The 18,843-nt window shown below is 51.4% G+C and overlaps 1 protein-coding gene across 1 annotated transcript; it reads left to right on the top strand.

Annotated features, from left to right (window-relative positions):
• Window positions 1-278: 278 nt before the first annotated feature.
• Window positions 279-18,335, top strand: mttp (microsomal triglyceride transfer protein). Its single transcript, XM_064337649.1, has 18 exons — window positions 279-1,114; window positions 3,363-3,553; window positions 4,223-4,366; window positions 6,894-7,001; window positions 7,233-7,349; window positions 7,907-8,046; window positions 8,426-8,576; window positions 8,910-9,067; window positions 9,303-9,471; window positions 9,861-9,968; window positions 10,584-10,796; window positions 11,614-11,825; window positions 12,130-12,227; window positions 13,309-13,430; window positions 13,742-13,969; window positions 14,663-14,787; window positions 16,819-16,989; window positions 17,401-18,335. Exons 1-18 carry the CDS (start codon window positions 1,051-1,053, stop codon window positions 17,546-17,548), a joined length of 2,667 nt encoding a protein of 888 aa, XP_064193719.1. The 5' UTR covers window positions 279-1,050; the 3' UTR covers window positions 17,549-18,335.
• Window positions 18,336-18,843: the final 508 nt, after the last annotated feature.

Here is an 18,843-nt window from a genome sequence, read left to right as displayed (position 1 = left end):
ACCCTCCGTCTGTAGACACACACATTACGTTGCAGCTACATCAAGGAGATACCCTATACTAATTTTTGACTTAAACGTTAAACGTCAAAATAAAATAAAAAATATCGTCGATTTTCACTTATCTCGTTCTTCTTTTGCTTTACAAAGAACTGTTTCTTATCAGAAGGCAAATAATTATCTGCTGAAGGTGGAGCGTGCCGATTGTTCTGTATCCCGGGATCTGCATATCGAACTCTGCCAAGGATTTTTTTTTTTATCCCGCGAGGGATGCGTCAGGGAACGTAACGTCAGCGGAGTAGTTTGACCCTGCAGGACCCGCACACGGCGATTCCGCAGCGCTCAGCCGCGGAAAATTAGGTTAAAGGTTTACAAACTGATACTATAGCGATACTAACAGAGGAACAGTCGGAACTGAGATGCCAATACGTTTTATTTTGTCAGGGAGAATGACCTTTGTAGCAGCTGTTGCTTCCCAGTGTAGCTGAGGAATTTAAGAAGTTACCGAACCGCGCCATACGTTTTTAATCATAGGTTGCTAGTAAGCTAGTTGTTTCCGGATTTGTGCATTTTTTGCTAATCCTCACATCTTCATTTGCATTCCCTGCTTACAGTTCTGATCAAATTAACATACTTTAAATGCGATTGAATGCGAATCTGTTACAACAGTGCAAAACAGGGGTCGGTGGAAGATTAAATATAATTATTTGACGCTAAGTACCGTCGTCTTGGCTATGCTTGATAAAATCAGATCAATCAGCGATAAGTGGGGGGACTGTCGCATCCGCAAGACGCTACACTTTATCGTGGGCATGGACTCCGCGGGAACTGCGCCTATCAGAAAGCGAAGCGGTTCTCAAATCTCAGCTCTCCGGGTTAATGATTGAAAGCGTGAACTTAGTACTTGAGCGTGGAGTTTGGAGTCTGGCCTCCACCACGATAAACATTAGCGGAGTATTCCCGAGCGCCCGTCCTCTTTTTCAGGACCCGAGGTGCTGCTCAGTCACTGACTTCTGCTGCTAATTTGCTGTCTGACCGCACAGAGAGCGCACTATGTTAAAGCTAAGCTTAATTTTACTCTGCGCTCTTTCATCGTCTGTGTCTGTCCCCGCTAAAGGTGAGTGGTTTACACAATTCATTTGGCTGTAAAATGATTATGAATGGTTTTACATTCTGCTATTCTTATTGATTTGGAATCATAAACTGCCAATATACATTTATACGGGAGTACAGTCGATATGAAACGGTGTCATAAAATGCCCGTTTAAAAATGCTGTTATGAAAATGTCACGCTTCTTTGCAACAACACGTGTTCCCTAAGCAGGTAATTTAGCAAACTGATTTATGAACAAATGCATTTCATGCAACCAGTGTTTGAAGGTCAAATTTTAAAAAGGAATTGTCGTTATTTGCTTGAGCCTTCTTTGAGGTGTGGATAGTGGCTCAGATTGTGAATGAATTGGCAAAAATACTTCATATTCCGGATAACATGTCCTCTGGTAACTGAACAATTACAGGCAAAAGATTACCATGACCTGACGACGTAAGATGTGAACGGATAGTTTCTCTCGTGCTTTGACTTGCATTAGGGTGTTATCAATGAATGGAAAGCAGTTGTGTGCGTTTTTTGAATCTAGCGTTTAACGCAAGTATAATTTAAGAGTGTATTCTACGGAGAATTCTTAATGGAGCGCGTTCTCTGGGTTTTAATGAGTGGATTAAATGATATCTCTCGTTCAGCCTAAATCTTAAGGCCTAATGTCAAGGCGGCTGAAATGTGTGGAGACTCGGCCGTTAAAGTGACTCGCCATTGGCTCGCCATTCCTTCAGTGCGGTGATGCAATAATGGAGTGACACGTCAGTCTTGACGGGCGATCAGACGAGGAGGCGTACTACAGGCCCAGTGTCACTGTGGAACGTGAGCTTGGGGTGAAATTTGGACCAGCTATGCCAGGCAGAACTAGCCGATCTTCATGCCAGCTGTAAGGAGTAGGCCTGATGGCATCAGAGGGTGCTCTTCAAGGACCCTAAAATCCTAACGTAATATATCACATGCAAACTTCGCCTGAGAGAATTACAGACATGTTTGAAGTTGCACCCAATCAGTCAGTTGAGGAAATAAATGTGACTTCAGCTGATGAACTGAAAAATGGCACATGTTTGGTGGACATTTTTCATGTGAATTCATCGGATATTGTCCCCCACAGGATCATCATGATTGGTGCATCTAGTCTTTTGTAATTAATCACTACTATGCTTTTACTTCTTACCAAAAACAGTGAGAACAATAATAATGTGAACTGAGAAATGAAATGACGTCCACAACACCTTGCGAAATATATCCTACCCTCGTGGTAACAGTCACATCACGTGAAATATCCAGCGGTCTTTTGGTGCTGAAACTGCTCTACCACCACCCTAATCAGGAAAGACTCAGGACTGGTCAGATCCCTGACCAATCACACATTTTCTGAAGGATCAAGGGTGGCAGGGGGACATGCCTTGAACTGAATCATTAATACAGTTGCTTAATTATTGGTTCAGCCTGAATCCTCTCTAGATACCAGACCTTGTTATCACATTTTTAAAGATTAGGCCTGTTGGTTCACATCTGAGTGTGACAGGATTTTAAAAACACATCAAGCTTTAAGTACTGCTGACCTCTGCTGTTTGCCATTGTTTCTTTCGCGGTGTTTTTGTGATCAGAAGACCAGCTGATGGGCCTTTCTGCAGATTTTGCCCTTATCTTCCCCCTCTACGTTACCATCCTCAGCTTCGCGTGTTCACTGGTTTCTGGCTCGGTCCGGCCTGATTAATGACATCATCGGGAAAGGGCTTTTCCCTGTTACTATGGCAGCAGTGGCTGCTCTGAGCTCATGGTGGTGCTCTGACAACATCCTGTTAGAACCCCCTCATTTAAATATCAGCATGGGCATATACAAAAGGGATCATTCATTATTTTTTAGCACCAGTTCACTTGGGATTTAATGTATTTTAAAAGAAGAGAAAGGAATTGAACACTTCAACATGGCAACCCAGTGAAAGCGGTTACTTGGACAAAAAAGGAAAAAAAAAAAGAGCGCAAAAGCTCATTGGCTTGTTCCTAGACTTTATTTACATGTGGCCAATCAGATGTTTTATTTCTCACGGATTCCTTCTTCTCATGTCTCTTAATAAGCAGTTATGGATGAAAATACATAGATAAATATTTTGTCCAAAAATGTCGAAATGACTCCTAAAATGGGGGGGTGGGGGGTGCACTTTGGGGTTGAGAGAGAGTGGGGGTGCGCAGACAGGGGGCTGATTGTTCCTCTCTCCTCCCCCCTCGTGCCCCTTTGATGTGGTTCCCATCTCTGTTTTTCCAGGGGGGCCCAGACTGGCCGGCGGACAGCTGTACAAATTCGGCTATTCCACGGAGGTGCTGCTGGACCGGGCGCGGGGGCGGGCGGGGGGCTCGGCGGGGGGCAGCGCGGGCTACAGGATCTCCTCCGCCGTGGACATCAGCTTAGCGTGGAGAAACCCGGGCAGCAAGGACGACCAGCTGCTCCGCGTGGCGGTATGCTGGGGTTTGGAATATGGAATATGCAGCAGTAATATTATACATATCTATCTAAAAAAACCTTATTATCATAAATATATTTTTGGTGGAAGTTTATTGCATGCATTATTAGATTTATTTTATGAAAGCAGGTAATTCGCGTATTTATCCACTATATTTTAGAGGTGATTATCTGATCATGTATGTCATTTTAATATATTTTTAGTATATTCCATTTTTGTAAGGGAGGGGCCAATGCCTCAGCCTGTCACTGGACAGAAAGCAACCACTGACAGGTGTAGCTATCCAAGAACCCCTGTTTGGGTGCTGCCTCTGTTGGTTGACGATTGCCTTCTTGCAACGGGGGTGGACGGGGGTGGGGGGGGGGGTTGAGTTTGTCCAACCAGCCTCAGGGTTCAAGCTGTCCCACAGTTCTTTGGCTTCTGGTTGCCGCTGCACAGATTTTTCATTCTGTCTTTGTGTGACTCCGGGGCCAGTAAGATTCCTCGAGCAGTGTGAGAGGCCCATTCCACAAATATGCCCCCCTCCCACCAACCCCCGCCCCCCCTCGCCCCCCGCCCCCCTGCTCTGTGCACAAGGGCGGTATTCCGAACTTCAGGAAGGGAGCGGTGGGTGGCGGGTGGACGTGACCTCCGGTGACATGACCTTTGACCTCTCTCCCCATAGATCAGCGACGTGAAGATAGAGAATGCCACTCCACGCCCGGACGAGGACAACATCTTCCTGGACACCCCGACGCAAAGGATTCTGGGAACAGCGAACCTGGAAGCCTTGGAGAGGCCGTTCCTGGTGCACTTGAAGCTGGGGAAGGTAACAGATAAGGCTGATCGTGCAGGTTTTTTTTTTCATAAAGATTGTACACGCAGTCGCAGGAAGGCCTGGAGCCGCTGCAGATATCTAATCAGCAGCTCTTCTGAATGATGGAGCAATTCGTCGGATGTTTGTGCTCTTGAATGTGGGCTGATATTGACACTCATCAGCCATAAAGTTCTGTACGGGTTCAGTACTACGCTCTGCCATGTGAGGTGATTCTAACGTAATTTGGCGGTCTGCCAAAAACGACTTTCTTTTCTTGTTTAAAAAAAAAAAAAAAAAAAAATGCTGAAATGTGTATGTGCTAAGCACACGCAGCAGTTTTAAGCATTATATTAAATGACGGCATTGTTATTAGTGCTAATAGGGGTTGTTGTGTCAGTTTAGGTCATTTCAGATGCCTTGCCTTCCGTTAAGATGAATGTGAGGGATTGTGGGATAGTGGGCGGGGCTCCACAGGGACCCCCCCCGCCCCCCAAGTACTGACCTTGACTACACCACGGTTATCTCTAAAATGGGGGTACAGCTGTCAAGCTTGTAACAAGTATCAGGCCAGATCTTTGTGTCTGATTAGGGCATGGCAGTAATGTGTGTGCGTGGTGTGTGTGTATGACATGTGACGTGTGTGTGTGTGTGTGTGTGTGTGATGCGTGTGTGGTGTGTGTGTGTGAGACGTGTGTCTGTGTGTGACGTATGTGTGATGTGTATGTGGTGTGTGTGTGTGTGTGAGTGAGATGCATGTGTGTGGTGTGTGTGACGCGTGAGTGACGTGTGTGTGTGTGTGTGTGTGTGTGTGTGGGTCAGGAGGGGGAATTCCAGACACCTGGCGCATATGTGTGCAAAGGTCAGAGTGCCAACCAAGTCTTTCTAGTGATGCAGCTGTTATCAGATTTCTGTGGGCTGCATGCGGTGGGGTGGGGTGGGGTGGGGCTGGGGGGGGGGGGGGGGGTCAGCATGCTGCTTGCATTGCCTCTGGCCAAAGGTCAGGAGATCTTCTGTCACCGCTGACGGGAGACACTGCCCCCAACCCGCCCCCCTCCCTGACCTCTCGGTCTCTCTCTGGGTAACTGGGATATGAGGCACTGGCCGGTTCGGTTGGGTTCGATAGGCTAGCTGTGGTGGCTGTCCTGGAGTTAGCCTGGTCTGACGTTACCCTCCAGGCGCATCCAGACTGCGCTGTCATCTGCCTGTTAGTGAACACGGAACCGCTGGATGTTTTTCTTACGCTGGTTTGAAAGCAGCAAATTGATTTCTCTGTTGTGGAAACATCCCAGTACAGTAAAAAAACCTTGTAACTAAGCTAAGATAATGTGCCTGCTGGAGAGCATGTATGCAACAGGTCAAATTAAATCTCTTAAAACTCACTGATGCCTTAAAATTGGAAATTCTAGTGCTTATCTTTTTTTTTTTTTGAAAACTTTGAATCATTTTAATGTAACGTATTATAGAAAATAAATGTATTGGTAACAGCTGCTAAAACTGCTGCAGATCCAGTCCTATCTCAAAATGAGCGATTTATCTTTGCGTTTCCACCGGATTAAAGCTGAAGTCGTCCAGATAAGCTGACTGTGATAAGAAGCTTGAAATGGTGAACCATGATAAAGTAGTGTGTGATCACAATTTATCAAGATTATGATCTCCTGCTTAATCGCTCCTTTTAAATCAGACTTCAGAATCCTCAGGGGTCAGGGGTCAGATGTAGTTGTAAATACAAGATCTGAAAGCATTGGGTATGCTGCATAATGATCACACTGCATTACGCAAAGGATTTTGGGCTCTATCGATTATTTCATCCGATCCAATTTGTGTTTTAACTTGGAAACAAATAGTTTAAAGGGGACGTTGGGCACTCAGTAATATGACCCTGCTTCTGGTTGTGGAATTGCTTAAAATGGAAAAGTGAATAGAAACAAACTTTTAAGGCTGAGACTTAAAAAACTTTATCTGATTGATTGACTAATTAATTTTGAAACTAATAAAGTCATTGTTTTAGTCCGTTTTAGTTTTTTTGTTTTGCTAGCCATAATTTTTGGGATAAGCAGGACAGACCTGCAGTGCTTTTTGGCTGGACCGCAACAGTGGGGCCAGTCCTACAAACGTGAATGTGATTCAAACTGTGACTGAGTGATGAAGTTACATCATTGGTCGGCCGAGTTATGAAGTTACACCATTGGTCGGCCGGTCCAGCCATGTACTAGGTTTTGACCTGGTCTTGTTTGTCTGAGTATAAGCTGCATTGGGAGACTTCTCTGCCAGGATGGTTTTGGCACACGGCAGGGCCAGCGAGCCGCTGTTTGTTTAAGTGGGCTGCTGGTGTCAGCCTGACCCCGCTGGCCCTGATTGGCCGGCTGCTGACTTTATTTAAAGAGCCATCCTTCCTGAGGGGAGTATAGCATCCACACCTGGGGAGGGCAGGTGAGGGAGTGTAGAGGAAGAGAGGGGAGGGATGTGTGTGTGTGTTTGTGTTGTTCCTGCTGCAGGTGAAAGGTCTGATGTGTGTGTGTGTGTGTTGTTCCCGCTGCAGGTGAAAGGTCTGTACTCCTACCAGAAGGAGCTCACCGCCATCAGGAACCTGAAGAGGGGCGTGGCCAGTCTACTGCAGCTGCAGCTGACTTCTGGGAAAACGCAGGAGGTAATGGCCTTTATCCCGGGATAGTGAAACAGGCCTTTATCCCAGGATAGTGAAATGTGTATTTATCCCAGGATAGTGAAACAGGCCTTTATCCCAGGATAGTGAAACAGGTCTTTATCCCAGGATAGTGAAATGTGTATTTATCCCAGGATAGTGAAACTCATGTTTAGCCCGGGTTCTGAGGCCCTAACCACCTGACCCGGAAACCTTGTCCCGTTTCCTTGGAAACAGGTGGACGCGTCCGGCAGGTGCATGGTGGAGTACACAGCCGGGAAGGATCATGTGACCCGGGTCAAGGCGGTGGACACCTGTAAGACGCTGGAGACGGGTTTCACCACCCACAGTCAGGTGAGCAGTTTCCCCCAGGTGAACCGTCTCTCAGGTGAGCAGTCTCTGCCAGGTGATTAGTCTCCCCCAGGCAGTCTGTCTCAGGTGAGCAGCCTGCCCCAGGTGAACAGTCTCCCCAGGTGAGCAGTCTCCCTAAGGCAGTCTCTCCCAGGTGAGCAGCCTGCCCCAGGTGAACAGTCTATCAGGTGAGCAGTGTCCCCCGGGTGAGCAGTCTCCCTAAGGCAGTCTCCCCAGGTGAGCAGTTTCTCTCTCAGGGAGCAGTGTTCCCATATGACCCCCCAGCCCTGAGCCTCTGCTCGTTTGGGGGGCCAGCAGCGCCCCTCCTGCTCATGGCTGTGGGGAAGCAGGGCGGTTCCTGTGTTCTGCTCTGGCTGTTTGTGTTATCATTAGCAGGTGGTGAAGATGCGTTTCTGATGCATCACTGCAAGATGTTCCTTTAAAAATGAGTTCTTAACGGAGAGATTTATTAGAAAAACAACTGTGTAGCAGTTAAGTGGAGAGACATGTTCACAGATGAGGAGCACATTTTAAACATAAAATCCCCCCCTGTTCCTCAGGTCCTGGGTGTTTCTGGAAAGTCATCGTCCATCACAGAGTTCACCCTGGAGGACGGCTTCGTCAAGACGGCCGTTTCCGAGGAGATGCACGTGCTGTCCGTCAACGCTCGCCACTCTGCCGCCGCCAAGGTCGTGTCCAGGTGAGCCGGTTGCCTTATGGGCCGCATTCCTCACTTAATTATTTGGAGAATCGCGTATTTTGCTCCTCCCCCTTTTGGTGTGAAGTCTCCTCTGTGGAAGCCTGGACTGTAGTGTTTGGAACGTTACAATACAGGCGTTTAGCAGACGCTCTTATCCAGAGTTTACTTACCGTTTGTACAGCAGGATTCATACTGTGGCAATGCAGGTTAGGTACCTTGCTCAAGGGTATAACGGTGATGTCCTACCTGGGAATTGACCCTGCAACCTTTAGGTTACAAGACCAGGTCCAGTTCTGCCTAGGAGCAATGTTGGGGACTGTAGTCATTCTCTCTCTCTGTCTCCCTCTCTCTCTCTCCCCCTTTTTCTCTCTCTCTCCAGGCAAACTCTGACCCTGGTGAGCAAAGAGGCGGGACCCCAGGAAGCCGCTGGACAGGACGTCCCCTCGGTCGTCCAATCGCTGGACGGCGAGTTTGTCTCCGTCTCCGTTTTGCCAGAGAGGGTCAAGACCAAGTGCAAGACCTGCCCAACGGTGAGGGAGCTGGAGACGGGGTGGGAGGGCTCAGATATAGCGGGATGGTTTATTTACATACAGCATTTATACCCACATTTATTACCCACATATATGCTTATGACGGGGGTGTGATTAATGGGGTACAGTATTTAAAATAACTCATTTTACCCAGGTCTGGTGTGGCCAGTGCAAGAGAACTGCAGCCACTTGCTCTGTGTGACAACCAGGGGGCACTCATCATGCTCTCCTGCCCCCTGGGTTTTCCCCCCGCCTGATTTATACTAGCTGTTACGTGATTGGTCGAGCTTTGTGTGATTGACGAGCCCTCGTCCTATTGCGTTCCTCTCTCAGCTCTGGGAGCACTGGCAGGCCGTGCACAAGCAGTTGGAGCCGGAGGGCCTGTCCAAGGCCGCCGCCACCCGCAACTTCCTGTCCCTCATCCACAGCGTCAGGAAGTCCACCAAGGAGGACATCCTCAAAGTGATGAAGAACTGCAGCAAGACTGCCCTGTAAGGCCCCGCCCACACCACCACCACCTCTCTGCCTACATTTCCCATAATGCCCTGCTCGGGGTCCAGGGAATTCAGTGTAGCATGTTGTTTATCCCTGTGTGTAATTACACAATATTACATTGCATTACAGTCACTGAGCAGACGCTCTGATCCAGAGAGATGCACAGAAGGGTCTTTTCTGTTCAGTCAGTTGAGGAAGTTTGAATGCTCAGTGAATTTCCCCCCCTCCCAGGCCTCAGATGGTGGACGTGGTGACCTCAGCGCAGACCCCCGCCTCTCTGGACGCCGTGCTCTCCTTCCTGAACTTCTCTGACGCGGGCGGGCTGGTGCTGCAGGAGCGCTTCCTGTATGCCTGCGGCTTCTCCTCGCACCCCAACCAGAGCATGCTGCAGGCCCTGCTGGTGAGCTGCCCCGCCCTGCCCCGCCCCGCCACACCCACACTACCATGCCCTGTCCCCCCCTCAACTACTCTGCCCTTGCCCCGCCCCACCACACCTACACCTAACCCTAACCCTAATCCTAAGCCCCATCCTGCCACATCTGCACTGTCCTTCCCTGACCTGCCCCGCCCTGCCCCACCAGGCCCTCCCACATCCGCCCCACCCTGCCTCGTCCTCACCTGCCCCGCCCTGCTTTGCCTGCCCTGCTCCACCCTGCCCTGCCCCGCCCTGATCTGTCTCAGTATTATGATTGTAGCTAAAGGGGTTGATTAATATAATGCAGTGGGAACAGGTCAGTAAAGTGAGTGTGACAGAGTGAATGTGAGCTCCTGTCTGTCTGTCTGTCCCAGGACCTGTGGAAGGGGAAGATCGGCAGCACAGAGATCCGGGAGTCGGTCATGATCATCATGGGCGCCCTGGTGCGCAAGCTCTGCCAGAAGGGGGGCTGTGAGCTGCCGGTGAGCTTCACAACGTTTTAACAACGTTTCAGCAACTTTGTGCCGACATGGTAGCAATGCAGTGGCAGTGTTGCAGCTGTGTCAGCACCATGGCGGGGCTGTCTAGCTGTGTGATACCGCCAATGTTTGAGCGTCCCTGTGTGTGTACGCGCGCGTGTGTGCGCGATGTGTGTGTGTGTGTGTGTGTGTGTGTGTGTGCGTGTGTGTGCGTGTGTGTGCGTGTGTGTTCGTGTGTGTGTGTGTGATGTGTGTGTGTGTTCGTGTGTGTGTGTGTGTGCGTGTGTGCGATGTATGCATGTGTGTGTGTTCATGTGTGTGTGTGTACGTGCGCGTGTGTGTGCGATGTGTGCATGTGTGTGTGTGTTCATGTGTGTGTACGCGCGCGCGTGTGTGTGTTCATGTGTGTGTGTGTGTGTGTGTGTTCATGTGTGTGTTCATGTGTGTGTGTGTGTGTGTGTGTGTGTGTACGCGCACGCGCGCGTGTGCGTGATGTGTGCGTGTGTGTGCGCGTGTGTGTATGTTCATGTGTGCGTGTGTGTGCGTGTGTGCGCGATGTATGCTTGTGTGTGTGTGTGTGTGTGTGTGTGTGTTCATGTGTGTGTGTTCTGCTCCCAGGCGGTGCTGGAGGTGAAGAAGCTGCTGCTGGAGGGGCCGGGCAGCAGTGAGGAAGAGGAGAAGGTGCAGATGTACCTGTTGGCGCTGAAGAACGCCATGCTGCCCGAGGCCGTCCCGCTGCTCACGCAGTTCTCTGAGTCTGAGGTGGGGGCCCTCAGCACCATCGCCATCACCGCCCTGCAGCGCTACGACCGCGCCCTCATTACTGACGAGGTGAGCCCCCACTCAGCCACACCACAACCAGCCAGTCAGCGCTCTCCAAAAACAGCCAATCGGCACTCTCCAAAAACAGCCAATCAGCACTCTCCAAAAACGGCCAATCAGCACTCTCCAAAAACAACTAATTAGGACTCTCCGAAAACAGCCAATCAGCACTTTCTGAAAAACAGCCAATCGGCACTCTCCAAAAACGGCCAATCGGCACTCTCCAAAAACAACTAATCAGCACTTTCCAAAAACAGCCAATCAGCACTCCAAAAACAGCCAACCAGCACTCTCTGAAAAATAGCCAACCAGCACTCTCTAAAAACAGCCAATCAGCACCCTGTAGGCTGGGGCACTCACACAGCCATGCCACAAACGGCCAATCGGCACTCTCCAAAAACAGCCAATCAGCACCCTGCTGGCTGGGGTACTCGCACAGCCACACCACAATCAGTCAATCAGTACTCTCCAAAAATAGCCAATCAACACTCTCCAAAAACTGCCAATCAGCACCCTGCAGGCTGGGGTACTGACACAGCCACGCCACAAACAACCAATCAGCACTCTTCAAAAATAGCCAATCAGCACCCTGCAGGCTGGGGTACTTACACAGCCACGGCACAAACAGCCAATCAGCACTTTGCAGGCTGGGGTACTCACACAGCCAATCAGCAGTCTCCAAAAACAGCCAATCAGCACCCTTAAGGCTGGGCTACTCAAACACCCAGTCAGAATATACCCTGAAGGCTGAGGTACTCAAACATCCAATCAGCATGCAGCCCCTTTAGCTGTCCTGACTCCGGTGTGGTGCCCCGCCCTCCCCCAGGTGAAGCAGACGCTGAACAGGGTCTACCACCAGAACCGGCGCATTTACGAGAAGAACGTGCGGGCGGCGGCCGCCGATGTCATCTTCAGCAGCGACCCGTCCTACATGGAGGTGAAGAACCTGCTGCTGTCCATCGGAGACCTGCCCCACGAGATGAACAAGTACATGCTCTCCAAGGTCCACGACATCCTTCGCTTCGAGATGCCCGCCAGGTGCGTTCTGGGAAATGTAGTCATGCTGTGATTGCGAAGGTGTCTCGTATTCAGCTGACCAAAGAATGCAGTTTCCATTGGTGCTTAGTGTGTTCATTGGTTCACTGTGAATAGGGAACACTGAAGGATACTTGTCTCCAGGTGGACTTGCAAGGGCTGCATGCAAGCTAATGAAGCGTGGTTTAGGTGATCAGGTGACAGAGGTGTGGTGTGGTGGTATAGGTGTCCAGGTGACAGTGAGGGTGCTGTATTACCTGTGTTTACCTGCTTGCTCATGCTGCTCCTGTTCCCTGTGTTCTCTCAGTGCCATGGTCCGGCGGGTGATGAAGGACATGATCTCTCACAACTACGACCGCTTCTCCAAAGTGGGCTCCTCCTCCGCGTACTCCGGATTCATGGCACGTAAGTCCCACTTGGCCCCGCCCCCAAACCCACACTCAGCCACACCCTCCCTCAGCCACACCCTCCTGGGCCCTGCCCCCAAACCCACACTCTGCCACACTCTCCTTGGCCCCGCCCCCAAACCCACACTCAGCCACACCCTCCCTCAGTCACACCCTCCTTGGCCCCGCCCCCAAACCCACACTCTGCCACACTCTCCTTGGCCCCGCCCCCAAACCCACACTCAGCCACACCCTCCTTGGCCCCGCCTCCAAACCCACACTCAGCCACACCCTCCTTGGCCCCGCCTCCAAACCCACACTCAGTGACACCCTCCTGGCCCCGCCCCCAAACCCACACTCAGCCACACCTCCTTGGTCCCGCCCCCAAACCCACACTCGGCCACACCGTCCTTGGCCCCACCCCTGACTACCTGCCTTCATAGACCTGTCCATAGTGATACCGCACCCCAGCCTGTTTGGGGGGAGGGGAGGTGTAGGTCCAGGCGCTCTATGGCTGGGATTCAACATTAGTCCTTAAATTTGGCTGAATTAGGAGCAGTTACGCTCTTCTTCACAGCAAACACAGCAGCAGCTGAAACGAGCTCAGCGCAGCGGGCCTGTGTGGAGAAGGTGTGGCGTTTGCGTGTGCGGGCCTGTGTGGAGAAGGTGTGGCGTGTGCGGGCCTGTGTGGAGAAGGTGTGGCGTTTGCGGGCCTGTGTGGAGAAGGTGTGGCGTTTGCGGGCCTGTGTAGAGAAGGTGTGGCGTTTGCGTGTGCGGGCCCGTGTAGGAGAAGGTGTGGCGTTTGCGTGTGCGGGCCTGTGTGGAGAAGGTGTGGCGTTTGCGTGTGCGGGCCTGTGTGGAGAAGGTGTTGGGGCCTGTTGGAGTGGCGTTGCGTGCGGGCCTGTGTAGGGAAGGTGTGGCGTTTGCGTGTGCGGGCCTGTGTAGGGAAGGTGTGGCGTGTGTGGGCCCGTGTGGAGAAGGTGTGGCGTTTGCGTGTGCGGGGCTGTGTGGAGAAGGTGTGGCGTGTGCGTGTGCGGGCCTGTGTAGAGAAGGTGTGGCGTTGGCGTGTGCGGGTGAAGCTGACTGCACGTGCTCTGCAGGTGCGGAGGACGTCACCTCCACCTACAGCCTGGACATCCTGTACTCGGGCTCCGGGATCCTGCGCCGCAGCAACATGAACATCCACGCCTTCAGCCAGGGGGCGCACCTGCACGGCCTGCAGGTAAGGCCACGCCCACTCCAGCGCTCCGCACGCGGCGGCTGTGAGGCTACAGGTCTCCATAGTGACAGTCTCAGACTTTAGCGGCCCCCGATTTCCATAGCGACTGTGCTGATAACACTGTCACTGTCACTATGGCAACCTAGCACTCGCGTGACTCCAGGTTTCCATAGTGACAGTGACAGTGTAAGGCGCTGGTGACCTTTGGTTGCCATGGTAACCACGACTGTGACGTTGTGAGGCATTGGCGACCCCGGGTCGCCGTGGTAACAGTGAGAGTGGCGCTGTGTGACTCTGCTCTCTGGCGCCCCCAGGTGGCGATCGAGGCGCAGGGTCTGGAGTCGCTGATCGGCGCCACGGCGGATGAGGGCGAGGAGGACCTGGAGAGCTTCGCGGGGATGTCCGCCGTGCTCTTCGACGTCCAGCTCCGCCCCGTCACCTTCTTCAAGGGCTACAGCGACCTCATGTCCAAAATGTTCTCCCTCTCCTCGGACCCCATGAACGTGGTCAAGGGCCTGATCCTGCTGACCGACCACTCCCAGGTGAGTCCCGCCCACATAAGCCCCGCCCCGATTCCGCCTCACACCCCCGCCAGGAAGGCCGTGCCTCCACTGGGTGGAGTTCGGTGAGAGCCCCGCCCCCTGCCTCCACATGTGCGCCCAAACCACAGATTCTATTGGCTGCCCAAAGACACAGTCATATGACATCACTGAGATGGCAGGTATGCCATCCATTACAGTACATTACATTTATTTGGCAGACGCTTTTATCCAAAGCGACGTACAAAAAGTGCATTTCATGGCCATAGACGACTACTAAACACAGGTTCAGTAAGATACAATACTTATTTTGTACAGCTATTTCTAGCCAAGAACACAGTTTAGTCCACACAGTGAACACCATCCAGCCAAGTTACACCTTTCATATGCATTGGGCCTGTCTGCAAGTCCAAACCCCCCAAGTCTGTATCGGGTGCCTGGGAGTCACAGAATTTAAATTTAGTTTTAAAGACTCTTTAAACTTACTTTTATTGTTTTATGTTGCTTCTCTTCAGTAATGTGTATTTTTACCCACCTTTCCCTCAGCTACTTCCTGTTTGCGTTGTGGTGCATTCCAGTGCCTGGGATTGTCTCTGCCGCTCTGTGCCCTTTTTTGGGGAAGTGTTTTGAGGACACCGTATGAAAAGCGCAGTATAAATAAAGTTATTATTGTAATAACCCCCCCCTCCCCTCCAGGTGATTCGGTTGCAGTCGGGGCTCAAGGCCAGTGTGGAGTTCCAGGGCGGCCTGGCCATCGATATCTCAGGTGGAATGGAGTTCAGCCTGTGGTACAGGGAGTCCAAGACCAGCGTCAACAACAGGTAAGGAGGACCCGTGCATCTGATTCTGGGGTTTTTCTCTCAGTCCCTCTCTCAATCTGTCTCTTAATCTCCCTTTCTTTCTCTCTCTATCTCCCTCCCTCTCTATCTCTATCTCTATATCTCCCTCTCTCCCTCCATTCCTCTGCCACCCCTGGTTTAGGTTTGGGTTGGGGGTGGGGGGGTCATTTCATTTCACTACAGAAAGTTCAGCAAATTAGTTGAAATTGCAGATCATGAATAGAAGGAGATGCCCGTGTTCCACGCGAGTGTTTTCCCACAGTGATGCTGCCGTCCGTGGCATTCTGCCATAGCAGTGACTCTTATGACCCCGTGCTCCCAGCGGCAGGCGCGTCTCAGTGTGAGAGTGCATTAATGTTCATTTACAGCGCATGAAGGCCCTGTTAAAGATGGTGAGCAATCACTGAACTGTTTGCTGGATTTTCGTAAGGGGGGCATTTCTCACCCACCCCGTGCCCCCCCCCCCGGTCACTCCCCCCCGCTCTGGCGTTCCCGGTTCCAGCCAGCGGTGGCGGGTTTCGGGGGGAGGGGTTCATGTCAGGATTACGCCAGAGCGTGTGTGTGTGTCTCACGCAGCGTCGGATATCTGTGGGGATGACATCAGCTTCATTTGCTCTCAACTTTCAGTCTCTCTTTCTCCCCCCCTCTCACCTCTCTCTCTCTCTCCCCCTCTCACCTCTCTCTCTCTCCCTTCCCCTTCCACCCTCTCTCTCCCTCTCTCACCTCTCTCTCTCTCGCCCCCCCTCTCTCTCCTCTCTCTCTCACCTCTCTCTCTCTCTCCCCCTCTCTCTCCTCTCTCTCTCTTTCCCCCTCTCTCACCTCTCTCTCTCTCTCTCCCTTCCCCTTCCACCCTCTCTCTCTGCCTCCCTCCCTCTCTCACCTTTCTCTCTCCCTCTCTCTCTCTCTCCGTCTCCCTCTCTCTCTCCCTCTCTCTCACCTTCTCTCTCTCCTCTCTCTCTCTCTCTCTCTCTCTCTCTCTCTCTCTCTCTCTCACCTCTCTCCCTCTCTCACCTCTCTCTCTCTCCTCTCTCACCTCTCTCTTCTCTCTCTCTCCCTCCTCTCCTGCACCTCATCCATCAGGAATCCCAGCTAGCTCCCTGCCAGACCAGAGCAGACAGCAGTAAACAGTGGAACTATGGGTAGTAAAACGTGAACGTGGCCGCGATTTATCAGCACATTGAGACTGACGGGGAGGGAGGGGGGGCGCCAGCGTCGGGACACAGGCCACAGGAATGGGTGTCTGCTTCTCCTAAAAGGAGCAGGTGCAGATGTACATTGTTTGGGGGGGGGGGCTGGTAATTGTGGTAGTGGTAATTCACACTATCACCGTGTCTGTTTTTGGGTAGTGGCGGAGACAGGCGTGTCTGCGTGTCTGCGTGCATGTGTGTGTGTGTGTGCATGTGTGTGGATGTGTGTGTTTAGTGTGTGTGTCTGCGTGCGTGTGTGGGCGTGTGTGTGTGTATGTGTGTGTGTAGTGTCTGTGGGCGTGTGTGTGTGAGGATCCACACTGCCTGGTACACTCTCAGTGGCAGTAGGGTAACAGGCTATCTATAGGACCATAACAAACGCGGCGATGTCGTCACCAGGCTGAGAGGCGCTCTCCCAGAGAAGCCCTCACGCTGCAGAGATCGTGTTTAAAACGCTGTCTGCTCATTCTCCGTTTCCGCACGTCAGGAGTAACAGGAAGTCGCGCATGACAGGCCGCACCTGTCGGCACAGGTGTGTTTGGGCGTGCCTGTGAGGCCTTTGGCGAGGCGGTGGGTAGAGCGGCGTGATCGTGAGGAATCCAGTCCCAGGGATAGAACCCTGTCAGATGGATCCCAGAGAGGAGCTCTCCACCAATCAGGGAGCACGATGCTGATGAAAAGCAGAACAATGCTGGCAGTGATTGGTGGATACGATCTGCCTTTTTTTGCTCCCCTTTTTAATCCCGGTGATGTAATGATGTGTTCCGGAATGCTGGTTCTGACTGGTTCCCCCCCCCACCCCCCGCCGGTTGTCATGACTCCGCAGGGGCGCCCTGGTGGTGGTGGGGAGTGTTGCCGTGGATATGGACCTGATGCGGGCGGCGGTGGAGGTGAGCTTCGAGACGGAGGCCTCGCTGGACTTCATCACCACTGTGCAGTTCTCCGAGTACCCCTTCCTGGTCTGCATGCAGATGGACAAGGCCACCTTCCCCCTCAGGTGCGTCATACGCCTGTCATATTTTACCTGCTGGGTCCACATACATTCTGTGTTACTAGGGAAAAATAAGTGGGTAGTTGTCAGGCATTGTTAAAAGGACGTAGCAGGATTATAGCTGCAGTAACTGTGCTATAGTTTCATTCTTCATGCTAGCTCGTGGCCAGGATGGAAATGTTCTGAAATATGGATTTGCGTGTGTGTATTATAGATGAACAAACAGGGCTGTGGGCATTTCCTGCGTTTCCCCTGCTGTGCAGCCTGTTTGCTCCACCGTTCTGCTGGCCGTTTAGTCACAGTTTTCAGGAGCCATTTTGTATTTTGTATTTTATCGATTTGTAATCTCTCTCTCTGTCTGTCTGTCTGTCTGTCTGTCTGTCTTCCTGACGTGTGAAACCGTGTCTTGTTTTCCAGGGAGTTTGTGGTGAAGCAGGAGAGCCTGTGGACGGGGAAGACCTTCGCCTCCCGCCGGGGCCGGAAGGAGCTGGTGCCCGGCTCCGAGTTCCCGCTGCACCAGGAGAACTCCAACATGTGCAAGAGGGTGTTCGACGAGTCCTGGTAGAGCGCCCTCTGGTGGCTGGGAGGGGGTGGCGCGTCTCTCACTGGGATTGTGGCACACTGTGGGGTTCTGCCTGTCAAACGTGAGGTTAGGGACAAACCCCGCCCCCTTCCACCCCCCACACCCCCTCCCTTCTTCCACCCCCCACGCCCCCTCCCTTATCCCCCTGAGTTTTATTTATTGTACAGGAAAACCATTCAAGAATATATTCATCAGAGCTATAATGTGAACAGGTATAGAAAAAAGGGAAAGACACATTAAAAAACAACATACAACATGTTTACATACTGTATTTAGAATTATTTAAATCTTTTTTTTTTTTTTTTTTGTTTTGTGAGACAAAATGACACATTATTATTGGCATCAGGGGATTTCAGAAGCGCCGCTGTTCTATGAATATATTTGAGTCTGTTTTTGTATGAGCACACACACCAACGCCCTCTTACGCCTCATAGACGCAGTCCAGGTGTAAATATGACACATAACAGGCTATGCTATAGGATAATACCTGCCCTCCAGGTTACTACAGGTCGTGCTCACAGAAAATTACGCTGAGCTTCTTAGTCTTTTTTTTTTTATTAAGGTGGAAAAGGAACTTTGTTTGAAGTGAGGAAGAGAACGAGCGGTGGTCAGGGCTAAGTTAGCATGGTCCACTCACTCTGTCCACAAGCTGTCCCTGCCCACCTCGGGGGGTGGGGGTTAGCCTGAATTAGACAGGGACTCTTCATGTGTAAAATAATGGATGTTTGCTTGTTTGGGTGGATTCCACCCCCACTCCCTCCCCCCCCCCCCCCCCAAAAAAAACAATTGATTGTTTTTTTTTTGGACAAATCACAGGAAAACCAGGGTATCGGAATGTATAAAGCTGCTTGAAGGTGATTGGGTCATGAGATTGTTTTTAATTTACTCCCAAATATGCCTTAGAAAATGTAAATTGCTTTTAGGGTACATATATAGTATTGTTTTGGATATTTATAATGTAATTCCACTACTTTAGCCTCTCCCCCCTCCCTTGCTATGCCCTGCCCGCCTCCTGAGTTTGCCCCGCCCCTTCCTAGCTTTGCCCCTCCCCCTCATTGCTTTGCCCTAGTGCACAGTTCCCCTGCCCCCCTCCCCACTGTGACACCCCTGCCCGCTGTTGTAGATTGTCCTCTCCCCCCCCCCGCAGAGCGTGAGTGCGGTAAATTGTTTTGTACAGTCCTCCAATAAAATTGTGCTTTGGAAACATGTGACTGCCTGGCCTTACTTGCTCCTGTGTGCTGACTCGTCTTTTTTCAATTTTTGTGTTTTTTTGGCTG

The sequence above is a fragment of the Anguilla rostrata genome, chromosome 5, assembly GCF_018555375.3.
Source record: "Anguilla rostrata isolate EN2019 chromosome 5, ASM1855537v3, whole genome shotgun sequence".
NCBI lineage: Eukaryota > Metazoa > Chordata > Actinopteri > Anguilliformes > Anguillidae > Anguilla > Anguilla rostrata.
Note: the sequence above shows the minus strand (reverse complement) of the source record. Positions and strands in the feature narration are given on the sequence as shown.